At 39.9% G+C, this 26,032-nt stretch overlaps 1 protein-coding gene across 1 annotated transcript in view; it reads right to left on the bottom strand.

Moving 5' to 3' along the window:
- Positions 1–26,032, bottom strand: part of LOC126198416 (probable E3 ubiquitin-protein ligase HERC1) — a 747,204-nt gene that overhangs the window by 161,545 nt on the left and 559,627 nt on the right. Inside the window, exons 50-53 of the mRNA XM_049934719.1 lie at positions 18,757–18,929; positions 18,325–18,527; positions 11,888–12,097; positions 8,035–8,159 (exon numbers count right to left, since the gene is read on the bottom strand). Coding sequence (XP_049790676.1) covers positions 8,035–8,159; positions 11,888–12,097; positions 18,325–18,527; positions 18,757–18,929 — 711 coding nt within the window. The remainder of the gene's footprint in view (positions 1–8,034; positions 8,160–11,887; positions 12,098–18,324; positions 18,528–18,756; positions 18,930–26,032) is intronic.

Genomic DNA, 26,032 nt, shown 5'->3' with positions numbered 1-26,032 from the left:
AACTTAGTGAAGTCTTGCCCTAGATGTTTGGCTCCCCATAAAAGACAGGATTGCCCATCATGTAATACAATGTGCTACATGTGTGGAAAAAAAGGCCACATACAAACAATTTGTTTGCAATGGCACAAAAATGCCCATTTTGCCTGCTCTCAGAAAGAAACAGGCTCATGCACACACAGTGAAAACTGCGTTTTCCACACCTACAACAGGTTCTGACAAAAGTAAGATTAAGGTTGTGACTCCTTCTCACCCTAGTGCTGTGCAATGATGTTCTAACAAACTATTTGTCTCATTACAAATTGCTGGCCGGCGTGTGAACTTTCAGTTAGATACAGGTGCCTCAGTAACTTTGCTTAATCGTGCCATGTGTGAACAGTTAGGCTCACCGAGCCTTTCTGAATCTAGCAAGCACTTCACTGCTCTCAATGTACAGGAAATTCCAGTACTTGGACACTGTAGTTTGCCTGCCACTTACAAATTTCACACTAGGGCAGTGAATTTTACTGTGCTGAAATCAAGAGTCAGTGAGAACATTTTCAGCTCAGATGTCTTTGACTTGTTTGGCCTTAGCATCCAAAACAATGTACTTTCCATATCAGATTTTGCACCAAAAGATAGTGTCGCTAGCTTGCTTAGAGAATTTCCTGAACTATTTTCAGAAGGAATGGGAAACGCTAATAACTTTGTATTGCTTGTTACACTGAAAGACAATGCACAGCCTAAGTTTTTCTGGGCCTGCCCTGTTCCATTTGCTTTAAGAGACAAAGTAGCCAGTGAATTGAAACAATTGCAAAATAAGATATAATTGCTCCCATTCAAGCTAGTCAATGGGCCAAGTCCTCTCATTTTGTTGCCCAAGTCTTCTGGTTGCATTTGGTTTGTGTTTGCTTCAAGTCTACAGTCAACCAACAGACAGTAGTTGACACTTAACCATTACCTTCGCCCTGAGTATCCCCCGAACAGGCTTGGAGCAAGACGCTACTTTTCTAAGATAGATTTGCGTGATGCCTACTTGCAAATTCCATTGGATGAAAAATCACAGAAAGTGTTTGTTGTAAATATGCACTTCGGACTGTTCAAGTATTTGCGGTTACCCTTCTGCAGTGCTTCCACACCCACCATTTTCAATGTTACTTGGTACAGCTCACTGCAAACGTGCCATTTTGTTCAATCTACCTTGATGATATTGTCATCTCAGGTCATATACCAGAAGAAACAAATTGCCAATTTGTGTGCCCTTTTTCAAGTGTTGCCAGAAGCAGCACTCAAGTGTTGTCTTGAAAAGTGTGACTTTTTTCAAACTGAACTACAGTACTTAGGTCATGTGATAAACAGTCAGGGTGTGCACCCCCTCCAATCTCATTTGCTTGTAATCCATGACCTGCCTGTTCCTTGCAATGTGTCTTAACTGCGGTCAGTACTAGACAAGATGAGGTACTATATTCGGTTCCTACAGAATGCCGCTCATATCGCAGTTCCATTGCATCATTTGCGTTGCGGAAATGTGCCTCTTGTGTGACTAAAGACTGTCAAGAGGCACTTCAGAAACTCAAAAATGCTTTGCTTACTGACAGATGTTTAGTGGTGCATTTTGACCCTACCAAGCTGGTATTATTGCAAGTCAATGCTTCATCCTAGAAAATTGGTGCTGTGCTTTCTTGAAATGTGCCATAGGGTGAAGGGGTGTTGGAATGTGCTTAATACAGCAGATGTCCATTACACATAGGAGATGACTACATGGTTTTTGGGTGCTACGTGAAGTGTATCGGCTGGTTTTTTCAGGTTAGAGGGTTGTGAAAGTGTATAAAAGGGCTTCAGACACAAACACAGGATGAGGGTAGACCTAGGAAACAGCTGTACTACAGTTGTACATTTTCATAGATGTATTAAGCAAGAACCAGAGCTCCTAGCACTCATTTAAAGCACTACAGCAGAAATTGTTACAGGCACTGAAAGTTTGCTAAAGCCACAGATAAGTTCAGCCAAAGTTTTTTCCACGCACCTAACAGCGCTCAGGAAATGACAGTTAAATTCAGTTGGTGGTGGCATTCTTGTTGCTATTAGAAGTAGTTTATCTTGTAGTGAAACTAAAGTAAATAGTTGCTAAGAGTTAGTATGGGTAGAAGTTCTACTCAACAACTGGAATAAATTAATAGCTGGTTCCTTTAAAAAAAGCATACCATATTTAAAAGGATGCAACACCTCTACAATTGGCAATGTTTTACAGAAGCTTGAAATTTAGCATGGACGTCAATGCAAGATACTTTTAATACACCACTGTACAAAAATTAAAGATGAATGCAACTTTTGCATGATGTGTCACTGCCAAGTAACATAGCTTGATAAACTTGGACCATACACATAAAAGAACTATTGCAGTATAGTGCAGAAGATAACAGAAAGAAACACACAATGAGATGAAAGGAAATGACACATTTATTCAAAGACAATTATTACACTGAAGTCACCACGATTTATGATGGTCCCCTGGACATTAAAAAAGACAGAGCATGGTCCTCACCTCGGACGGAAAAGCATGCTCTGCAGCATAATCCTATGCTGCCAATAAGGTTGGTAAGGAGTTTTTCTTGTAGGGCATTCCATTCCTGCACCAACATGGTTAACAACTGAAGTACACTTAGAAGACTCATAAATTCTACAAAAAACACTGTGTTTGTCCCTCCTGTACTAGAGTGCTGGTGCATGATGTGACATCCTTATCAGATACAACAGATGGTTGACATTAAAAAAGTTCAGAGAAGGGCAATTCATTTTGTATTACTGCAGAATGGGGAGAGAGTGCCATGGAAATGATATGCTACCTGGGGTGGCAATCTATAAAATAATGGTGTTTTTCATCATGCCAAGATCTTTCCACAAAATTTCAGTCACCTCATTTTTTCCTTCAAATGAAAAACCCACTGCTGGAATAAAAGTTAGTACACCCTTTTACACATTTTCATTTCACTCAAGATTTACTGATGTGAAAGAGCAATTGGGAGTGCATGAAAAAATTTACAGATCAAGAGCATAAGCAGTTCTGTGCTACTATGTATCAACTCATGCTGAAACATTGTAACATTATGTGATTGCCTTATCATTTTAAATCATTCACTAATCGAGCAGTCGCTCGGCAACAGCTACAGTTAGCAAATAATGTTGCGAGAATGTAAAAGGTGAACGACCTGTGACGTAACTTGTTTATTGTCGAAGCGCCGTCAGAGATGCAGTGAGTTATTGACTTTGAAAACCGCGGCGCGAAAAACGGACAGAAGAAGAACACTTTTTTTTTTTTTTATGTACGAGATATTCTCGATGAACAGTTACTCATTCTTCTCTTGTCTCTTGTAACTTGTGTCGGACACGCATGTCTTGCCGCCGTATTATTATCGTTAAAAATAATATTGTTTTACTGTAAAGTAAATGTGTAATACTAAAAGTGCCTAGCAGTAGATTTATTGTGCGACGTGTATGTGAAAACGTCAAAGGAATTGTTTTCATTATGAGAAGTGCCAGTCAAAACCGCATCCATGTTCAATCTTTCATTGCAGTGTAAGTTCATCTATTAATTGCCATAAATTCAGAGTTAAATGGAACTAGTGTATGGACTACTTATTTAGTGTAGAATCTATGTCCCACTCCTTCATGAAGTTATTTAATTTTCTTTATGTTGCTGCCAAATAGAGAGTTCACAATCACGAATTCTTTCGTTGAAATCGGACGGAAGTCGTATGCGGCGAAATATTTTCTCCACGCCATATTCTACTGGTAAATGCATGATAAACTACGGTCCCTTAGGAAATTCATGTTGAGCTATCCAAAAATAATTATATTTTGAATAGGCATTTACTCTCCTCTGCAATGCAACTTCCGACTGATCAGACGATCAAACAAGAAACAGCCGCACACGGTCGGCGTTCGTAAATATGTTTCCACCGCTGATTATAGCTATATGTTACAGCACAAAAGTAAACATATTGTTATATTTAGCGACTATGAACGGGGACATTTATAACTGTATGTTTATGTGTACACATTACGTAAACATATCGTTATAACATCCATATTAGTTTGTGGTGTAGCTTCCACAGGCGGCAATGCAGGTGCTGACTCTGGCATCCAGTAGATTGTGCAGATGGCGAATACTGTCTTGGGATATGTTAAGTCATGTAGTTCTGTAAAAGTCATTGGTTGACAAGTCTCACAAGTCATTTCTCATCCCATCATATCCCACATGTGGTCGATTGGAGACAAGTCCAGAAAACGTGCTGGCCAGGGAAGTTGCTGAACCTCTTGAAGAGCACATTGAGTTTCACGGGCAGTGTGTGGGTGAGCATTATCCTATTGGAACAACAGATCACCTTCCTGCACTAAGAATGACAAAAGAATGGGTCTAACAACATTCTGCATGTACTGAGCACTGGTTAGCCTCCCCTTCAGAAACACCAAAGGTGAAAGACAATTGTAGCTTATTGCACCCCAGACTATAAGGCCTGGGGTGGGATGGATCCATCTTGGAAAAATTCATTCTATGAGACACCACTCACCAGGTCTATGGCATATGCTCAAATGACCATCACCTGAGCACAGGCAGAATCTGCTTTCATTGCTGAAGACCACAGTATGCCATTCCATCTTCCAAGTGATCTTCCGATGGCAGCAATCAAGCCATGCACATCAAGCTATGACTGGAAGACAGGCTGGAGATGTGAGGGCTCGTAGTCCCATCGGTAATAAATGGTTCGCAACAGTTCGTGTTGACATGTCTGGGCTCACAAGCTCTCTTATCTGTGCTGTGGTAACAGAATGATCTGCCACTACTGCCCTTACAATATGATGATCCTGATGAGTATCTGTGTTCTGTGGATGTCCAGAAGCTCAACTACAGGTGTGAGAACGTTCACATGACTACTGATACATGCATCACTGTACAAATGAGGCAGCACATCAAACTTATGTGGGAATTCTCCAAAAGGACCATCCAGCCATTCGGAAGACCACAATTTGACTCCTTTCAAACTAGCTCAGTTGGTTGTAGGAAGCACTTGTGCAACTGCATGGCATGGTTATCTGCTTGCTTCACACTTTTGCACAACACTGAGCCATCTGGCTGTGAACATTTCCTATTAAAGAGTAGACACAGATGGCGCTGTGGTAGCTACACCACTGTGCTACCTGTTGGCAGAAGATGCTGAAACCATTATCAATACATCTACCATCCCCCAGGTGGCATATTCCATCACTGGATCAAAATTAACATCGTCTTTCCACATGTACCGACAACCCCCGCCCCGTAGATGTTTCACTGTGAGATAGTACATGGGAAAAATGAACATTAACAGCCTTCTATGTGCACTCTGGTTTCTCCTGCTTTATTTTGAAGGTCATTTCTGCCTGTGTAGGTGGGAATCAACAAAATATGCTACTAGGGATGGGGGCTGTTGGTACATGTGGATGGTGGTGGTTAGTGTTTAACGTCCCGTCGACAACGAGGTCATTAGAGACGGAGCGCAAGCTCGGGTTAGGGAAGGATTGGGAAGGAAACCGGCCGTGCCCTTTCAAAGGAACCATCCCGGCATTTGCCTGAAACGATTTAGGGAAATCACGGAAAACCTAAATCAGGATGGCCGGAGACGGGATTGAACCGTCGTCCTCCCGAATGCGAGTCGGTACATGTGGAAAGACAATGTTAATTTTGATCCGATGATGGAATATGCCACCTGGGGGATGGTAGTGTATGTGTGTCTACTGCTGACAAAGGCCATAGTGACTGAAAGCTATAATTGTGTGAATGTTTTTGTTGTGCCTATCGTGACTCAGCATCTCCGCTACATGGTGAGTAGCAACTTTCCTTCTCTGATATTGTTACATTCCATACTGGATTTTCCACTGTTTGAAATAGTTCAAAAGAGAATTTTTAAAATTAATATCTAATAATACTGTAAATTACCCACAGACAATTATGCATAATGGTTGAGCTGTAGGATATTTATTCTTAGGCAAACCAGGAGATCACATGCTCTGTATACTGCAGAAAACAACAATCTGGCATTTGTGTTATGTGAAACATATTTGAGACAACCTGCAATATGGTAAAAATATTTCACAGTTAACAGTTAATAACTTGCAGTCCAAAAGACTAGATTAATCTCCGGAAGTAATTTTTTTCAGAGAATGAATTAAAAGAAGAACAGATGAGCTGTAGAGAGAATAATGACATTTTTTTCAATTTCAAATAAAATGAAGAACTTTTAACAGGAAATATTAAAAGCTAATGTATTTTTTGCTTTTGTTTTCTTTTATCTTTCAACTGTGATGGAAAATGAACCACGAATGACTAAAATTTAAGTGGTTGAGTTGTACACTCTTTTGTTCTTTGACATAAAGATCAGGTTTGTAAACATTAAATGACACAGGATACCTAGAAGAAAGTGTTTAAGTCTTCCTTTCCATTACGCTAACCATTTTCCATCTTTTCATTTCACTTGCAGTAATAGCTGATGTAGTGTCAATGAAGACACACTATGTGTACATGATGTGTGTTGGCAAATATTTGTCCTTGTTGAGTAACTGACCTCTGGCTTGCATTTGGAAACAGGCTCAGTAGCTGGCTTGCTTCTACAAATATTAATTTGGTTGCCTCAATTGTGTCCAGATGCATCTGATCATTGGACCTTTTTTAGTGCTGTAGCAGAAGGTACATGGTTTGGTGTGCCATCTGTCTGTCTGTGTGTGTGTTACCTTGAACTGCCTCACTGATTCTATATAAGACACAAATATGTGTTGTTATTTTAATTTCTTGGCTCCATTTCTTCTCACACAAAGAGTGATCATTACCGTTCAAAGTAAAGATGGTCACCTGACACATTTTCATTTTGTTTAACATACGTTTAGATATACTTCTTGAGCAATTAACATACACCTGCCCAGTTACACAATATAGGCTATAGCCAAGACGGGATCTAATCAAGTACACAAATGGTTCACAGTGAAAACCCCATTTCTAATTTTTTCAAAAACTAATATTATGTAGTTGCAGGCAGTAAAAACACTTTGAGTTCATGAAATGGATATTAACAATCAGAATATTAATGAAACGCTCACACACAAAATTCCTAGGCATCCACATTGACAATATTTTGGATTCTGTAGAATTGTTGTACTATGTCTCATAAATTCTTTTGAAAATCCAAGCTCTTTACAATAACCAGTTGCTTTATGACAACAATACAAATGGTTTTTTTTTTTTCAAAAGCATGGATTTTCATAGATACTTAATGCATGCAGCAAGTGCAATGAGATCATTTTTGTACAGCAAATTTGTTGAAAAGACTTCATAGTCAAACTAGAGACTCATTCAAAACAAAATTAAAATGATTTCTAAGACTTAAATGTTTGTATAAACTGAAAGAATTCTAAGATATGAAACAACATTGTACTTGAGAGCAGAAACTACAAGCTATAAGAAGATATAAATGTAGCTGTAAAGCATGAAATAACATATGCAGAAAAGAGTTCTTTACAAACAAGCATAGAAACATATTACCTACTACGTAATCTATGATTTATCAAAAAACCTATATTTATACAAATGATATTATGTCTTAAGCTTTGTATATACGTACAGCATTAGCAAAAGACAACATTTGATGACTACGTGTAAAAAGAAATGTAAATAAAGTAATGTTTGTCATTTAGTATGACCCAGGGGATGTGTGCAGCTTATCAAATGTACTGACCCTGTGAGCATATCCCAACAGAGCTCCCCCACCCTTTCTTCCAATAAATCTAGTGGCTACCAGTGTAGATTATGAGGTTGGGGATAGCAGTATCTATGGAAATCAGTATGATATTATTCCATATGCATTTCATATGAAGGATGCTCTGATGTTCACTACAGCTTTTATGTGTTTTCTGTTCATTGTAAATGAGTTATAAAATTGAGATATCATTATGTTGGTAAATTTTGGTTTACTTGACAATAACAAGTAAGAACTAAAAATTTCATATTTCATCATAAAGAAACACAAATACCTGATGAGCTTCGATAGATATCATATTAGGTACAAGATGCTTCCTTCCAAGTTTTATTCGGCCATCTGTAAATGCTATGGCAAAATCCTTCTCTTCATCAAACCATTCAATGTGTGACACGGATGCTAAAAAAGGAACATAATGATATTACACAGTTTTCAGAAAGTGAGCCAATGGTGGTATCATACAATGTGGGCTTTTATGGCCCGTATTTGCATCCTTGGTGATTTCTGTTTTTGGACCACAGACTAAAGTTCATAAAACAAAACCATCGAGGATCCAACAGTTGCATCTTTCAGCAAGATAAGTATGTATTAAAAATTATAATGTTGCTCTAATGTACACACAATTTGCATATAGACTTGATATATTTAATTCATTATAATGTTGCTCTAATGTACACACAATTTGCATATAGACTTGATGTATTTAATTCACTTAAAGACGATTCCAAAGAATCCAATCCCAAAATAAAAAAAGGAGTATCCTCAGCAAAGGAAGCTGCAACAGATGAACAGGAATGAAAGGCTACATTGGAAGCAACATCATATGGAAAGAAAAAGAGTCCTGCTTTTAGGCTACTGTTGTGGGAAGACTGTAGGTCAAATAGTATAGGAAAAATGGGTGTAAAATACAAAGTAACAAGTACTGTGAAATCATGAGTCAGACCTGGCCAAATTAATGAGAACATAGAGGCCTTGTGCAAAGATTTTTATGAAAAATATCAAGTGTTCAGAGTAGGATAAGGAGGAAAAGCCTGGTAAAAATACATAGATTACAGGATTAAAGATGATGTAGAAGGTAAAGGAATAGCAGTAGCAACACAGATAGTGATTTTGTAGAGGTTTTGCAATACTACCATGATCAATGCAACCATAGAAAGCATTGTTGGTATAGCAAAGTTTCATATCTGTATTGTACCTGCTGCTAAAAGTTATAGATGGGGACACGCTACTCTTGCCTGCACCTAGATAGGATGAATAGTACCTGACAGAGATCAGAAAGGAGTTCTCTATACTCGCTTTAAACTTGCCAGCAAGTCCTATGATGTCATCTCCAAACTCACCGTCTTCATATGCTCAGAGACATGCTGCACATTTAACAGGAAACTCATTACCTGAGTCTGTTGTGAGGTACAGACTATACAATTGTAGAATGGAGAGTGAGCACAAGAATTCACAAGTATAATCACTACAATAAATTTACTTCAAAAAAGTTAAAGAAATGAATGATAAGAAACTTCCTGGCAGATTAAAACTGTGTGCCAGACCGATTCTCAAACTCAGGACCTTTACCTTTCGCGGGCAAGTGCTCTATCATCTGAGCTACCCAAGCATGACTCATGGCCCATCCTCATAGCTTCAGTTCTGCCAGTACCTTGTCTACCTGCCTTCCAAGTTTAACAGAAGCTCTCCTGCATACCTTGCAGAACTAGCACTCCTGGAAGAAAGGATACTGTGGAGACATGGCTTAGCCACAGCCTGGGGGATGCGAGGATGGGGCATGAGTCGTGCTTGGGTAGCTAAGAGGGTAGAGCACTTGTCCGCAAAAGGCAAAGGTCCTGAGCTCGAGTCTTGGTCTGGCACACAGTTCTAATCTGCCAGGAAGTTTCATATCAGCACACACTCTGCTGCAGAGTGAAAATCTCATTCCAGAAATGAATGATAAACTAGGAAAATCACTATTGTCCCATAAACATAGGTTTCCATGAGCAAAACAACTACAGGGACGTAACAGTGAAGCTTGCTTGTGCCCAGTTTTCATTTGATGGAGCACTTATGTTTTCTCGAGGTGTAGGTGGAATAAACAAGAAGGCATATCACACTATTATACATGATGTGCAGTCAATATCATTAGCCATTTTGTCTTTGTTTGACGAAGCCAAAATAGCCAGTGACTTGGACTGCACATCACATATAATAGTGTGATATCTGTTAATATTACATGTTTCTATTCGGGTCTGATGATGGTCATTACGAACTGAAATTAATAACCTGATTACAAATAAACATTGTGATCAGATTGGAATTATAATAAAGCAAATATTATTCAGGTTTGCTGCAAAGTTTTTCGTGTTTATATCACAACTTGTAATCATATATAAATATGGAATGTATGTGTCATTACTGAAATGATTTCTGCTGTGAGTAAACACAATAGCTACACACTTTTCAGTGAAGTTTCACCACATCAGAATATTCTTTTCTTTTTGGTTGAAATTATACATACCATAATCCCAAAACTACATATATCATCATGTAAAAATGTTACCTGTTGTTCAACAGAAAATAAAATGAACCCACTGACGATGGTTGACTTGACAATAACAAGTAAGAACCAAAAATTCTACTCACAGCAGAAACATATTACCATAATTATACTTTTAAAATAATAAATACAGTCAGACAGGTACCTTTCACCACACGAAGAATTTGTGTTTAATTATATAATTTTATAAATCACTTTTTTCACTGTTGGTACCACAGCAGACACTGAAAGTTACCATATTCACTGAAAACCAGTAATATAGAAACCAAAGAAAAGATGTACATCTGAATTACATCACAATATAAATACACGGTGTACATAAAGTCTGGGAACACTTTCAATTATTTATTGCACAAGAACCAAACATTGTACATTGTACAGATATCATACATATGTCATTTTGAAGCTCCAGGTATACCGCCACAACTTAGTTTGCTAATTTTCTGACAGTCTGTGCTAGTTGCAAACATTGCTAGTTCAGGTGCAGAGTGACCTTTTTGTGTGTTAGAGTTCAACAAGTACAAGTGAGCTGCAGTCGTTCAATGGACGTTTAGAACCAAGTACGGTAAGAAGCCACCAACAAGGAAGGCCATTTACAACTGGCACATCAAATTCGTTATGACAGGTTGCTTGTGCCCGGCAAAGAGAAGCGGACATCTCAGTGTGAGTGAAGTGAATGTGGAGCACGTACGAGAGACATTCATAAGGAGTCCAAGGAAATCAGTGCATCATGCATCCCATGAACTTGAAATGGCTCCAATGACAGTGAAAGTCCTGCAACAGAAGCCGTCTGTGAAACCATTCAAATTGGAGCTAATGCAGAAGCTCAATGACGACGACGAAGACAAGCATTTTGAGTTTTGTTCACAGTTGCAACAACTGAATGAGGGATGGTATTGTTGATCACTTAATTTTTAGCGACAAAGCCACTTTTCACACTAGTGGGAAAGTGAACAGGTATAATTGTCAAATATGGGGTACAAAACATCCACACGAATACATTGAATTTAAGAGTGCATTATCAAAGGTAAATGTTTTTTGTGCCTTGTCACATTGAAAACTGTATGGGCCATTCTTCTTCACCGAGAGTGCTGTCACTAGATATTCCTACTGGGACATGTTGCAGCAATGGCTGATGCCTCAAATGCAATCGGACTCTCCGTTCATTTTTCAGCAGGATAGTGCTCCATCCCATTTTCATCATGAAGTCCATGGTTACCTGAACACGGAGCTGCCACATCAATAGATTGGCCGTGCTGAAGAAGGGAACAGCTGTTTCATGAAATGGCCTCCCCAATCACCAGATCGTACCACGTGATGTAGCGGAGCTCCGGGAGAGAATACGGGAAGTGACTACCACAGCTGATAATGCCATGCTAGGATGGGCATGGCAAGAATTCGATTACCGTATTGACGTCTGTCTGGTCACTCATGGTTCGCATAGCAAATGTTTGTATAAAACTTTTAGAGTTTCTCTTCGAAATGCAATATGTATGACATCTGTACAATGTTTAGTTCTTGTGCAACAAATAATTGAAAGTGTTCCCGGACTTTATGTACACCCTGTAGTTTACTATATACTTACTGTATGGCTGAGTTCCAATGATAAGGTCATCATGTTGTACACATCCTTTTGAGACAGTGAGAAGAGCTACTGAGCCAGTAATGGTCCCAACTAGCAGATGCTCAGAGTTCCTTTCAGTACAAGCCACCTGTGGCCAAGCCAAAGCAGTAACCCATGCCTCTTGGGTATCAATCTGACAGTTTTCTGCACTGTAAGAGATGTGTGCATCCTCTGAAAATAATGGAAATGAAGTTTTAAAACAGTGACAATAAATTATTCACACTAGTGCTTATTATCTACCACTGAACAAACAAAGAAGGACTAAGCTGAACACAGGTCCTCTATGAGGAGAAACAGCAAAGCCATTTCAAAAACACAGCAAGATAACATTAATGTATGGTGCAGTCCACCACACTGCAGTGGAGAGCTGTTAATGTCACTTCTTTGGTGTTTTTAGTCAACCCTGAGGCTGCAAACACACGAAGAATGCAGCACTAATAGGGAGTATCCACTGGAATGGACTGCATGCATTAGCAGACTCAGAACTGATTAAAAATGCTGAGGTACCGATATTAATAGCTGTCCACTACAGTAGACAATTGTACCACAGGGTTAAAGTGTAAATATGCTCTGGACTGGGAGAGGTCACAAGATAGGGGAAAGGAAACAATCACACAAAAAATACCAAAAAATAAACTTAAGGAAATCTATAAACCATGGACAACAAGTTGAACTGGAAAATGGTCACCACATGAAGACATTAACAGGAAATATCATTCATTTTTTAGTCCAAGAGTAAAGCTTAATCTGATGAATAACAGAAGATTCAAACCACTGTCTATATTCTTCATTATGAACAGCTATATTAATAAAGAGAAGTCAATGGAATATCTTCCCACACAAAATTTAAGGGAAAAGCAGCACTCAATGTAAGTACTCAATTCAAACTTATTAGATACACAAATTTTCTCAGATGCTGTAAATTCACTGATGATTTCCCTCTTGTCCAGTCCTCCTCCCCTCCCAACCTTCTCTTCCCTCACCCATCACTTATCTCCCCCCCCCCCCCCCCCCCCCCCCCCCAATCACAGATCTTAGGTGACTTCATCATTTAGTCTACCACATGAAAGCTATTATTTGTGTCCTCTTTTGTTCTTGATGCATTAAACACAAAAGGGTCACTAAAAATATTATCAGTTTCAATGACAGAGAATAGCTTTACTTAACAAGGACTAAAAATGGAATGTGGAACCCACAGTGAACCACCATAATTAGTAGAATCTCATTAAAAGTACCAAAAGGTCAGACTTGGGCAACTTGCAGTTTTGCAGATACCTATACTGTGAGAAGAGTTTCATTTAGTGAGTGAGGGGGGGATGGGGAGATAGAGGGAGTGAGGAGGAGATAGAGGGTGGAGAGGTAGAGAAAGGGACAAAGGAGCAGATGGACAGAGGGGCAAGGAACAGATGGAGAACAGATGGACATAAGAAAGAGGAGGAGATGGATCAAGCTGGGGGTGGGGGGGGGGGGGGGGGGGGGAGGGGGTGGACAGAGACAGGGCGGAGGAGAAAATGGACAGAGAGAAGGCGGGAGAACACAGACAGAGAGAGGAGGACGAGATGAACAAAGAGAGAGGTGAGGAAGAGATGGATAGGGGGTAGAGGCAGATGGACAGAGGATAGGGGCAGATGGACAGAGGGGATAGGGGCAGATGGATGTGGGGAGGAGGGATGAGGAGATGGACTAACAGAAGACTGGAATGAACACATGCCCAGGCAATGTGGGTACTCAGCTAATGAAGTTGTAACTGAAAATTAGTCACACTAAACGGTGTGTAAACTGATTAGTCCCTCCTCTTTGTGATATATAATGAAATGATCTGTGCAAAAAGTAACTGAACTAAAAAAAAGTGTATATCTTCAAGTCACTTTTTTCAATTTATACAAGGGTCATCCACAAAGTAAGATCTGTTTCTATTTCTATCAACGGCAGCACTACGATCGCAGTTCCGAGCAAGTGCAGCAGTTACTCTGACTCAAGGAGAAGACATGTACACTACTTTCAGATTGCTGCTGCCGACTTGTGCTTTGTAGTGCTCTTTATAATGTCAGCCATAATTGAAAATGCAGCCACGTGTGAAATCAGCTCTGTGATTTGTTTTCTAAGTGCAAAGAATGTTAAGGAAATTCATTGGCAAACCTGTGAGGTTTATGGACAAAATGCTGTGAGTGCTTCAATGGTTAGAAGATGCGTCAGACTATTCAATGAAGGACGTCATCAAGTGCACGATGAAGAGCGAAGTGGACGCCCATCTGTGGTTACTGATGAACTGGTTCACACAACTGAAGAGACGATTAAGCACAACCGTCAGTTTACACTTAGTGTCCTTGCTATGGAAGTTCCACAAATCACACGATCACTAATTCATGAAATTGTTACTGTAAAACTGAAATTTCTAAAATTTTGCCCACGTTGGGTACCAACAAAAAACAATGGATGGGCAGTGAACTTCAGTTTTTGACATGCTACAATGAAGAAGGTGATGGATTTCTTTCTCGGATAGTCACGGAAGATGAAACTTGGGTATCGTATGACATCCCTGAAACAAAATGGCAATGAATGAAATGGAGGCACACTTCATCCACAACGAAGGTCAAGCCTAAGCAAATCTTGACACCTCGATAAATCATGTGCACCATTTTTTGGGACAGAAAAGGCATTTTGCTGATTGATTTCTTACCACAAGCCTAAACAATCAATGCACATGGTTACTGCGAGACCATTAAGAAATTGTGCCATGTAATACAGAACAAGTGCCGAGAATTGCTGTAAAAAGGTTTTGTTTTCTTCCACAATAACGCCTGACCTCACATGGCGAATGTGACCAGACAACTCTTACGGGAATTTCACTGGGACGCGTTTGATCATCCTCCATACAAACCGGACCTCGCTCCTAGTGACTTTCATCTCTTCTTACACCTAAAATCTGTCCTTGGTGGTCAACACTTCAACAACATTGATGAGCTGAAAGAACATGTTACCACATGGTTGAATACACAGGCAGCAACTTTCTATGAAGAAGGCATACAAAAACTTGTGTCACACTATGACAAATGCCTACAAAATTTCAGAAGCTATGTAGAAAAGTAGTTTATCAGTTGTAGATTTTGTACAATAAATATTTTTTCTGTATCTGTGCATGTCTTATTTTGTGGATGACCCTCGTATTAATATTGTTTTTTAATTAAATAGTTATGCTGCTTGGAAAGAGTAAAATAAATATCACGGAAAGAAAGATTCTTGTAAGTAAAATGAATTTTAACTGAAGTGCACTTATTCCACCTGTGCCTGTCATTTATGTGGTTCCTTTCATAACTATTCTATGATTAAGAAATGGAAGTTCTCTCTTTGTGACATGTTTGTTTTTTTATTTGCTCTCAGTCTCAAACTGTCTAAATTTACGCCATCTCATATCTATGCTCTCCAAGTCCATAGCTCATATTATCCTTGTCTTTCATCTCTTAACTGTCACTGATATTTTATATCAGGGTGTATACGTGGATAAGGAAAAAAATTCCTGGCTTTTTCCCGGATAACAGTACACTCTTTCCCTGTGAAAATACACATTTTCCTGGTTAAAATATCTCTCGGAACTGTAAAACTTATCAACTCCTTAAGTGGTAAAGGTTTTATACACCACTTTCCGCCACTTTAGGAAATGAAACCGAGCAAAAAAATAATATTTTATGGTAAGACCTTTATGTGTGGCAACATGTCCACTGTATATTTTCCTATTATGGAAGTATAAATAAGAATTCCACCAAACACAGCACTTTGTTTCCAAAGCACTGAAACCCAGATTGTGATGTGCCTTTGTCAGCCAATCACAGCTCATGTCACGTTATCTCGCCAGCAAATGAAAGCAGATATTCAGAACATAGGCCACCTGATGTTGTCAGCCAATAGCTACACCAATGTTAAGTAGAATGGATACACAAATAGAAAAAGTTTATGGTTTAAATTAATATACAAGAAGTATAGCTACAAGAAAAGTTAAGCTTTCACATATAATACTGTTTGTTTCTTTTATTTTTAAATTGAGTGCTACTCTTTAAGATATATCAGACACAAATGTGCCAGAAAAGTTTTAAATGGTAACATCGATTTCTTGTCTTCTGGTCCTGAAATTCTTCTAAATGCCTGGTCCTCAAAGTGTTACGTTTTGAATGAGAGTCAACCACCCTGTGATTTAAGAAATTCCTCGCACATTTTCATACGTAACATAATTTATTTTGCATAAAAGGAAATTTACTTTAGAAGTAAAGCTTCTCAAACCACCATTTGGAACATTTTCCCATGACCTGTCAGAAATGTAAACTCCTGTGACACACACTCATTGGAAGTATTATGAAGTATTGCATAGTCTTTGTCCTGAAGCCTTTGACGCATTTTGCTTTCGGCGAACACTTATGTGTGCACTGTATTTTGTTGTAAGTTTTACATTGGTGTTTCTCTCTTTTCTATGTTTTATTGTCACAGTGTTATTTTACAGTAGTGGGCTAAAGTAAAATTATTAGTTAGGGTATCAGTTCTTACCAATAAAAATTACAAAAATTTAACTCGAAAGTAAGACAAATTAAAATTCCCAGAATTCTAAGAAACTCCCGGATTTTTCCCGGTTTCTCCTGAATGAAAAAATTCCTGTGTTTTTCATGAATCTTCCAGTTGTCCTGGGGCGTTCTAACGTTTTGAAGAAACGAGAAGCGGTGTGAAACTGGATTGCATTCACAATTCACACCTCACTCTCATCAGATGACTTATGTGATGTGACGAGCTGATCCCTTTCTCTGGATATTCAGCTACGTTGATCTCCCAAAAGCTTCTTCTCCAAAGATTTTCACTGGTTATAGGAATTAATTAGACTCTTTCTCTATTCTTGAAATAATTGGGTACTCATAGAATACTTTCAGTTCAATCATAATATATTTTCATCTTTCACAGACAACAACTTCTGCAAGTCAACTTAGTCATCAAACATTAGACTCTACTAAACATATTTATAATAACATTGGTCTAACAACTAAATGATTTATGGACATCAAATATGTCTCACGCATACAGGGCTAAGACATTAAGTAAGTTAAAAGTCTATAATCAACTGTTTGATTTTCTTTTTACAATAATCACATTTACTAACACAGCAAAGAATAGCATATAATTATTCCATGTTCTTTCACACAGTGTCTGTGGCGCAAGCGGTAAACACTTGTCGTCGTCAGTGGAGCACGACTCTTACAGTCTTCTCATAACAAACTTCCAACCTGTGCACAGAAACAGTTGGCGCAGTAGATACGCTTCCACTCTCCCACTTATATCTAAAATATCATGTGTTCAAGACGGCAGAAGGACAAGTGGTTCTAGAATTTATGCGGAAATTCTCGAAGCACTACAGCGTATACACCCTGTATATAATTTTGACTTTCACAGAGTTTTTGTTTTTGTGTCATAAATTGTATTTATTAAAATTCTATTAAGATGTTGTTATTTATTTCTCTTTGGTACTGCACTATTTTTTATAATCTTTACACAATGGAAAAACATGATACACTTCTTAAATATATTAAAGACATGTATTTTAATTTTACACATAATTTTCATTTAACCCCTTTACAATTGGTTAACTCAAATGGAGCAGTATCCAGTATAGCTGCTAACAGCACTTTTTCTAACAAGAGTATATTTGCCTAATGCAGCCAAATTTTGTTTCAGGCATGTGAGAAATTGTTTTCCTTCAGAAAATCGTAAGTCTATTTTACAGAACCATGTGAAATATACTGGTGGTTATAATTAAAATACATCTACTCTCAGACATCCAGTGGGGGTTGTAATTATCGTATGGTAGCGAAACTTGGTAGATATTGTAATGCATTAATATGGAACCGACTTACAGTGGAAAAAAATTAGTTCTAATTTTGGCCATCAGGTGCAAAACTGGCACTGTCAATGCAAGAAAGATGTATAGAAATGTTCATATGTATCATGGATTAGGAATGGGACATGGACTTAAGGTCAAACAAGTGAGAAACACAAAATGCTGATTTTATTATTGACTGCCGCTTAAACAGTTTGTTGTATATGAGTGCCAGAGCCAGTGACAGGACGCTGTACACCACCAGATTTCCAAATGGTATTCAAAATTGGAGCTAATTTTTTTTCCAGCATAAATTGGTTCTGCATTAACACATTAACATTAATCAAGTTTCGCTGCCACACAATAATTATAGCACACACTGGACCTCTATGAGTAGTTGCACTTTAATTACAACTAACCATTGTAAGACTTAATTAAGAGATCTGAAGTTTTACTTACCTATACAACATATTTTGAGTCTGGAGTAAATGTAAGCAACAACAAATACAATAATAATAATAATAATAATAAAGATTGTCTTGCTTACCTGGTAGGTACCAAATGTTCACTGTGTTTTCCAATGCAGCTGCGACAAACAAACCAGATGAAGACCAACACAACTGGCTGATCAATTCATCATGCAGCTCTCTACCAAACACAGTCCCAGACACTTGAAACATCAGTGTATGTTCCAGAAACAGCTGTGCCATTTCAGTGAGACACCATATTCTGACAGTTCCATCATAACCACTACAATAAATGAGACTTATGGATTGACAAGTACTTTCTACAAGTTAAATTTACTAAGTAAAGATTTTCTTTAGATACTAATCATTGTAAGATTTCAGATCCAATCAAATATGACAAAGCAGCAATGCAAGTTGAGCAGCACTGAAGGGACATTAGAATAGAATGTATGATACATGGATAAAAGATGTTTTTAAAATGAATTTTAATATGTATTTATCAGATAACATACCTTGTTGCTAGCAACTGTCTCCCAGAATGGAATACAGCATTATTAACACGGTTGTCATGACCATCTAACTCATCAATTTGACAGGGAGGCATCACATTCGTGAGGTCAGCAAAGTTTATAGATTCTAGTTCTAACTTGGGCAATACAGTGCACCGAGCTGCAAGGCACTTAACCTGTAATGAGAAGAAATTGCAATGTACATTTTTGACAACAATCTGTCTTCAATCAGTGATAATGGCACTCTACAGAAAATACAAGATAAAATCAGGGAACATAGAACTGATTAAGAGCATACTGCCTGAAAATTCAAAATCCTACCAAATTCTAAATATTCACAAATGATAGTTTCACCAGAAAAATCACAATTATTAGTTCTGTGTGATGGAATTATTAAGAAATTATCTATCAGAATTAGCACCATGGTAAATGGAAGGAAAGATAACTGGTTCTGTGACAGCCCTTAGTTGTTAAGAAGATTCATCTGAGAAAAGCTATGCAATTTTAATGAAGGACAAAAGCAGGACAGTAGTTTCACAGATTTTGTCATTCATTTTAAAACTAAAGCCTATAACCAAGATAGATCATGTTGCTGAAAGCCAAAAAATTACTGAAAGAAAGGAGCTTCAGCAGAAAAATATGTAGGTCTATATACACAATTATTTGAAATTTTGTGACACCCCATAATATTATTACATACAGGGTGGTCGGAAATTCCCGTTACAAACTTCTAGGACTTGTATAGGGGAGTGAGTACGTAGTATTTTGAATAGGAACACATGTCTGGAAACGTACCGTTCTCATGCTACAGCTGTTTGAAAACATGTTTGCTAGGTAGGTTTGCAACAGGATAGTCATAGTGATGGGTGTTTACGCCAGACTGACTGATGTCATTTGACATCCTATCCTACCTCTCTGACCTGGTTGAGCCTCATTCACGCGTCTGTCAGTGTTGTAGCAACATGATTGAGTTCAAGTTTGCAGAAAACACCGACATGATCTTCCTGAATGGCGAAGCTCACGGCAAGGGAAGAGCTGCTCATTGCCTATATCAAGATAGTTCTCCACAACTTCAGACTACAACCCGTAACCTTTTGGCCACAATCACGCAGCGTTTTTGAGAAAGGGTATCTTTACCAGCAGCAGGCGTGAATGTGACGCTCCATGGAGGCCCCACACGCACGAACTGTAAGAGGCGTTAGTGCATAATGTTGATGAGAAACCATCAATAAATACACGAGTAGTCTCATTGTCTATTAATGAGTGGAAATGTAAAACAATTGATTTACTGGATCACACCCAGTCAACTACTTGTAAAAATGGTCGCATTAGCAACACTTTTCAAATGGTTGTAGCACGGAAATGGTTGTAGCACGGAAATGGTACGTTTCTGAACATGGGTTCCTATTCAAAATATTATGTACTCACTCCCCACTACAAGTCCTAGAAGTTTGTAACAGGAATTTCCGACCACCCTGTATAACAAAAGTCTCTAGCATTGTATCTTCTAAAAAATCACAATTTATTGAAAATGATTTATAACTTCAGTCTTTATCTGCTGGAAAATATCAGCTTTCAGAGAAGTCTTAATAATATTTAGAAAAACACACACACTTGTACATACACAACTGAAATACACATGGGCATCCTCTGTTGGGCCCCAGTGCCTAGAGATGACACTAGCCATGAGTTGTACAGGTATAAATGTGTGACTGTTTTTTGAAATTTGATGAAGGGTTCTATCTGATGGCTTTGTCTGTTTTTAAATGTATCTGTCTGTATGTTATTCCATTCCATATTTTCCATTGTTTAATGATGGATTTGAGTTTGCTCTCTCTGAATTGGCAGCAATTCAAAAGGAGCACTTTACTCCAAATATATTGCTCTTAACGTTTCACTTTCATCCTTTTCTTTTATACTGCAACCAAACAAACAAAATCAATGATATAAATATTACAGAAGCTAAGTTCTTGCCATCTTACCAGGAACAGAACTACCTAGCCAGACCTGCTTTAAAGCTCTTAAGGCTTGTATATTTTGTGAGTTTTGATACCTACCCACGTGTCATTTATGTGATTGAGGGAAAAGGACTATGTAGGTGTGTTCCCAGCAAGGAAAGTGTTTGCAGTACTGGAGTAGGAGCAGGGAAGGGGATAGGTAGATGGAGGACAGGGACTAGGGAAGTTGTGGCCAGGGAAGTTCCAAGAACAAAGTATATGTTGTAGGAAGAGTTCACACCGGGGCAATTCAGAAAAGCTGATAATTGTGGGAAGAATACAGATCGCACAGGATGTGAAGCAGTCATTAAAGTGAAGCAAATTGCATGTGGTGGCATGTTTAGCAACTGGGTGGTCCACCTGTCTCTTGGCCTCAGCTTGTTAGTTGTCAAATCCATGTAGAATGTGGCATAATGTTTGCAGTTTAGTTGGTAGATCACAAGACTGCTTTCACAGGCAGCCCTGTCTTTGATGGGGTAGGAGATGGCTGTGACAGGACTGGAGCAGGTGTTTGTGAGAGGATGTGTTGGATGGGTCTTGCATGCAGGTCTATTGCAAGGACAAGAGCAGAGTCATGAGCTATGGGGCAAGAGATTAGGAGCAGGGTTACAGTAGGGACAGAAAAGGACATCGCACAGGTTGGGTAGGAGGTGGAATACCATTGTGTGAGGGATGGGCAGGATAGTTTTCATTCCAGGGTACAATGAGAGGTGGTTGAAACACTGGCAGAAAATGTGATTCAGTTCCACCTACCCTGAATGGTACTGAGTAATTAGAGGAATGCTCCTTTGTAGACATACAGTGAACATGTGGAGGGGTGATAGGTGACTGGTGAAACAAGGCACAGAAGATCTTTTTCTGGACAATGTTGGGAGAGTAATTCCAGTCTGTGAAGGCCTCAGTGAAACTACTAACATATTGATTCAAACTGCTCCTAATTATAGATGTGATAACCATGTTTAGCAAACAATATTATGAGAAGGAAAGTTGCTACTCACCATATAGCGGAGATGCCGAGTCGCAGATAGGCACAACAAAACGACTTTGACAATTAAAGCTTTTGGCCATTGGCCTTTGGCAACAATAGACACACACACACACACACACACACACACACACACACACACACACACAAATACAACTCGACACACGACTGCAGTCTCGGGCAATTGAAATCATGCAGCAGCACCAGTGCATGATGGGAATGGCAACTGGGTGGGGGTAAGGAGGGATAGTATAGTGGGAGTGGCAGACAGTGAAGTGCTGCAGGTTAAATGGAGGGCAGGGTAGAGGTGGGTGGGGGGGAGGGGGGGAGGGGGGGAGGGGGGGTAGTGTGCAGGTGTCGATGGGAAGGATCCATATGGCACAGGCTGTGAAGCAGTCATTGAAGTGAAGGATATCATGTTTGGCAGCGTGTTCAGCAACAGGGTGGTCCACTAGTTTCTTGGCCACAGTTTGTCGGTGGCCATTCATGCGGACAGACAGCTTCTTGGTTGTGATGCCTACATAGAATGCAGCACAGTGGTTGCACCTTAGCTTGTAGATCAGATGACTGGTTTCACAGGTAGAACTGCCTTTGATGAAATAGGTGATGTTAATGATTGGAGTGGAGTAGGTGGTGATGGGAGGATGTATGGGACAGGTCTTGCTTCTAGGTCTATTAAAGGGGTATGAGACATGAGGAAAGGGATTGGCAGCAGGGGTTGTGTAAGGATGGATGAGTGTATTGTGTAGATTCAGTGGACAGCAGCATACCACTGTGGGTGGCGAGGGAAGGATAGTGGGCAGGTTATTTCCATTCTCAGGGCACAATGTGAGGTAATCGAAACCCAAGTGGAGAATGTAATTCAGTTGCTCCAGTCCTCTGTGGTACTGAGATACGAGGGGATGCTCCTTTGTGGCCGGAGGCTGGGATTTTGGGATGTGGTGGGAGATTGGAAAGATAAAGCACGGGAGATTTGTTTTTTACAAGGTTGGGAGGATAATTACAGTCAGTGAAGGCTTCAGTGAGACCCCCAGTATATTCGAGAGGGGCTACTCGTCACTGCAGATGCAAAAACCACGGGTGACTAGGCTGTATGAAAGGGTCTTCTTGGTATGGAACGGGTGGCAGCTGTTGAAGTGAAGGTATTTCTGGTGATTAGTAGGTTTTATATGGATGAAGGTACTGATGTAGCCATCTTCGAGGTGGAGGTCAGCATATAGGAAGGTGGCTTGTTGGGTTGAGTAGAACCAGGTGAAGCAAATGGGGGAAAAACAGTTGAGGCTCTGGAGGAATGTGGATAGTGTCCTCAGAATCCGTCGGGAGATAGAAAGATTGTGTTCAATAGAGGTAAGGCCATGGGCATTAAGAAGTTAGTGTAAGGGAGGTGACATCAATCGTGATGAGGAGGACATTGTGTTGTAAAGGGACAGGAACTGTGTAGAGTCTGTGGGGGAAATTGTTGGTATCTTTTATATAGGAAGATAGGTTCCAGGTAATAGGTTGAAGGTGTTGGTCTATGAGAGCAGAGACTCTCAGTGGGGGCACAGTAACCAACCACAATGGGGCATCTTGGTTGGTTAGGTTTCTTGGACGCTGAGTGGCAGGGGTGAGTAGAGAGATGGACTGTGGGGGAGGTTCTGGAATGGGCCAAAGGACTTGAGTAGTGACTGGAGATCCTACTGGATTACTGGAATGGCGTAACTGTGGCAAGCTTTGTAGGTGGAAGTATTTAACAGCTGGTGGAGTCCTTCCGCCAGGTAATCCTTGCAGTTCAAAACAACAGTGGTGGAGCCTTTGTCAGCAGGTAGGACTATAAGGTTGGGATTAGTTTTTAGATTGTGGACTGCAGTTCTTTCTGTGGATGTAAGGCTAGTCTGCATGTTGAGGGATATGGGGAATGATAGTGAGGAAGGCTTGAGGTTAAGAAATTCTGGAAAGTTAACAGGGGGTGGTTTGGGGGCAGTGAGGGTGGATCACAGTTGGATGGAGGAGTGAACTGAGTTAGGCAAGGTTCAATTTTGGTCTTTGGTTGAGTCTGATTGGTAGGGTTGGTGGCGAAAAAGTGTTTCCACTGTAGGGACTGGGAGAAGGAGAGGTCTTTAACAAGTCCTGCATGAATAAATTTGGGAGTGGGGCGAAAGGTGAGGCCTTTGGAAAGGACTGATATTTCTGTGGGCATAAGGCTTCTGGAAGAAAGGTTCATGGCTATGTTGTGGTCCTGTTTAGGTTCTGGATCCTGTGCGGTGGTAGGAGGGAGTTTCAGAGGGTGGGTAAGTAAAGAGGTCTGTGAGACAGGGTTTGTCAGTTAAGAGGGGACATGGAGGAGGTTTGGAGGTGGTTGTAAAGGTGGTGGACAGTGGTACTCCAAGGTGGGAGTAGGAAGTGAGCAGGATGGAGAGCTTTTTGAGGTGTCGTTCTGCATGTTGCTCAGGTTCCTGCAGGGCAAGAGTTTCGATGTGTGTTATGGGTTCCAGGAATTTGGGATTGCATAGCAGGAGAATTTTACGAATGGAGAGAAAGTATTGCAAGGATTTTTGGGCTTGATTGATATGGTTTTGCAGAACTATGTTGGTGAGACCTAAAGATTGGAAGAATCTAAGTAGGTGGAGGTCATTGTGGAAGGAGGTGTGGCAACTATAGATGGGTAATTTGATGGTAAGGCCATTAGGGGGGAATCCATGAGCCAAGCAACAATGAATCCATGAGCCAAGCAACAATGCAGGAACAGTATGTGGGAGTGGGATCTTGCTAGGGACAAGGAAATTTTTCTGAATTGACATAGATGGAAGGAGCAATGGTCCATCTTGGTGGAAAAATGCGAAAAATTATGTAAATAATGAAGAACTATGTTCAAAAAATACACCCAAATATGTGTGAAAATTCATGAATAGGTTGAAATGGATGCTAAAGGGGGAAAAAAGATGAGATCTAAGGGAGTCCATGATAGTAAAATATGAAAACTCACTAACATTGGCGAGAAGTCACATGGATCAAAATAAAGAATAACTAATAAAAAATATACATATTACTTTGGGTGGCAAGTCTGAGTGTGGATAAGTGTGAAGAAGGGGGACAGTAAATGTGACTGGATGGTGGAATAGTTGGGTGTGAACTGGGATCGAACAGAGAAAGTGTGGGGTTTGGGGAAAGGTTTGTAGGATGAGATACAATATCATGTGGCACCAGAAAGGTGCGGGAGTTAACACGCAAAAATATGGGAAGTGATCAATTTGAAAGAATATGATCAATTATATTGGCAGGAGTAATGTGGGACATAAGATGCTGCACCAACAGCCAGCGTGGTATTGTAGCTGTCTGTTGTGCATGGCCGAGTCAGTTGATACAGTGTAGCTCATAAGTATAGCATGAAGGGTGATTTGTAAGGTGACAAGAGAAACTGTCACCTTACCTGGGATCGAACAGAGAAAGTGTGGGGTTTGGGGAAAGGTTTGTAGGATGAGATACAATATCATGTGGCACCAGAAAGGTGTGGGAGTAAACACGCAAAAATATGGGAAGTGATCAATTTGAAAGAATATGATCAATTATATTGGCAGGAGTAATGTGGGACATAAGATGCTGCACCAACAGCCAGCGTGGTATTGTAGCTGTCTGTTGTGCATGGCCAAGTCAGTTGATACAGTGTAGCTCATAAGTAGAGCATGAAGAGCGATTTGTAAGGTGACAAGAGAAACACAGGAAAGAAGAGAAAGAGGATGGACATTGAGTATAGTGATGCAAAAGACAATAGTAACAAACGAGAACAGCACAGGGTCAGGATCGAAGAAAAGCCGTCAGGCAAAAATCAAACAATGGAAAATCCAGGATGGAATGAACAATATTAGAGAAGGAAAGTTGCTACTCACCATATAGCAGAGATGCTGAATCGCAGATAGGCACAACAAAAAGACTTTCACTTGGCCTTCGTCAATAATAGACACACATACACAAGAGCGCGCGCGCGCACCTGCACGCGCGCATATGCAACTCACACACACAACTGCAGTCTCAGGCAATTGAAACCACACTGTGAGCACCAGCACCAGTACATGATGGGAATGGCGAGTGGGTGGGGGTAAGGAAGAGGCTGAGTTTGCGGAGGGGGAGGGATAGTATGGTGCGGGTTGCAGACAGTGAAGTGCCACAGGTTAGACGGAGGGCATGGGAGAGGTGGGGATGTGAGGGGGGGGAGGGGGGGGAAGTAGTGGAAAAGGAGAGAAATAAGAAGACTGGGTGTGGTGGTGGAATAATGGCTGTGTAGTGCTGGGATGGGAACAGGGAAGGGGCTGGATGGATG

The sequence above is a fragment of the Schistocerca nitens genome, chromosome 8 (assembly GCF_023898315.1).
Source record: "Schistocerca nitens isolate TAMUIC-IGC-003100 chromosome 8, iqSchNite1.1, whole genome shotgun sequence".
NCBI classification, from domain to species: Eukaryota; Metazoa; Arthropoda; class Insecta; order Orthoptera; family Acrididae; genus Schistocerca; species Schistocerca nitens.
Note: the sequence above shows the minus strand (reverse complement) of the source record. Positions and strands in the feature narration are given on the sequence as shown.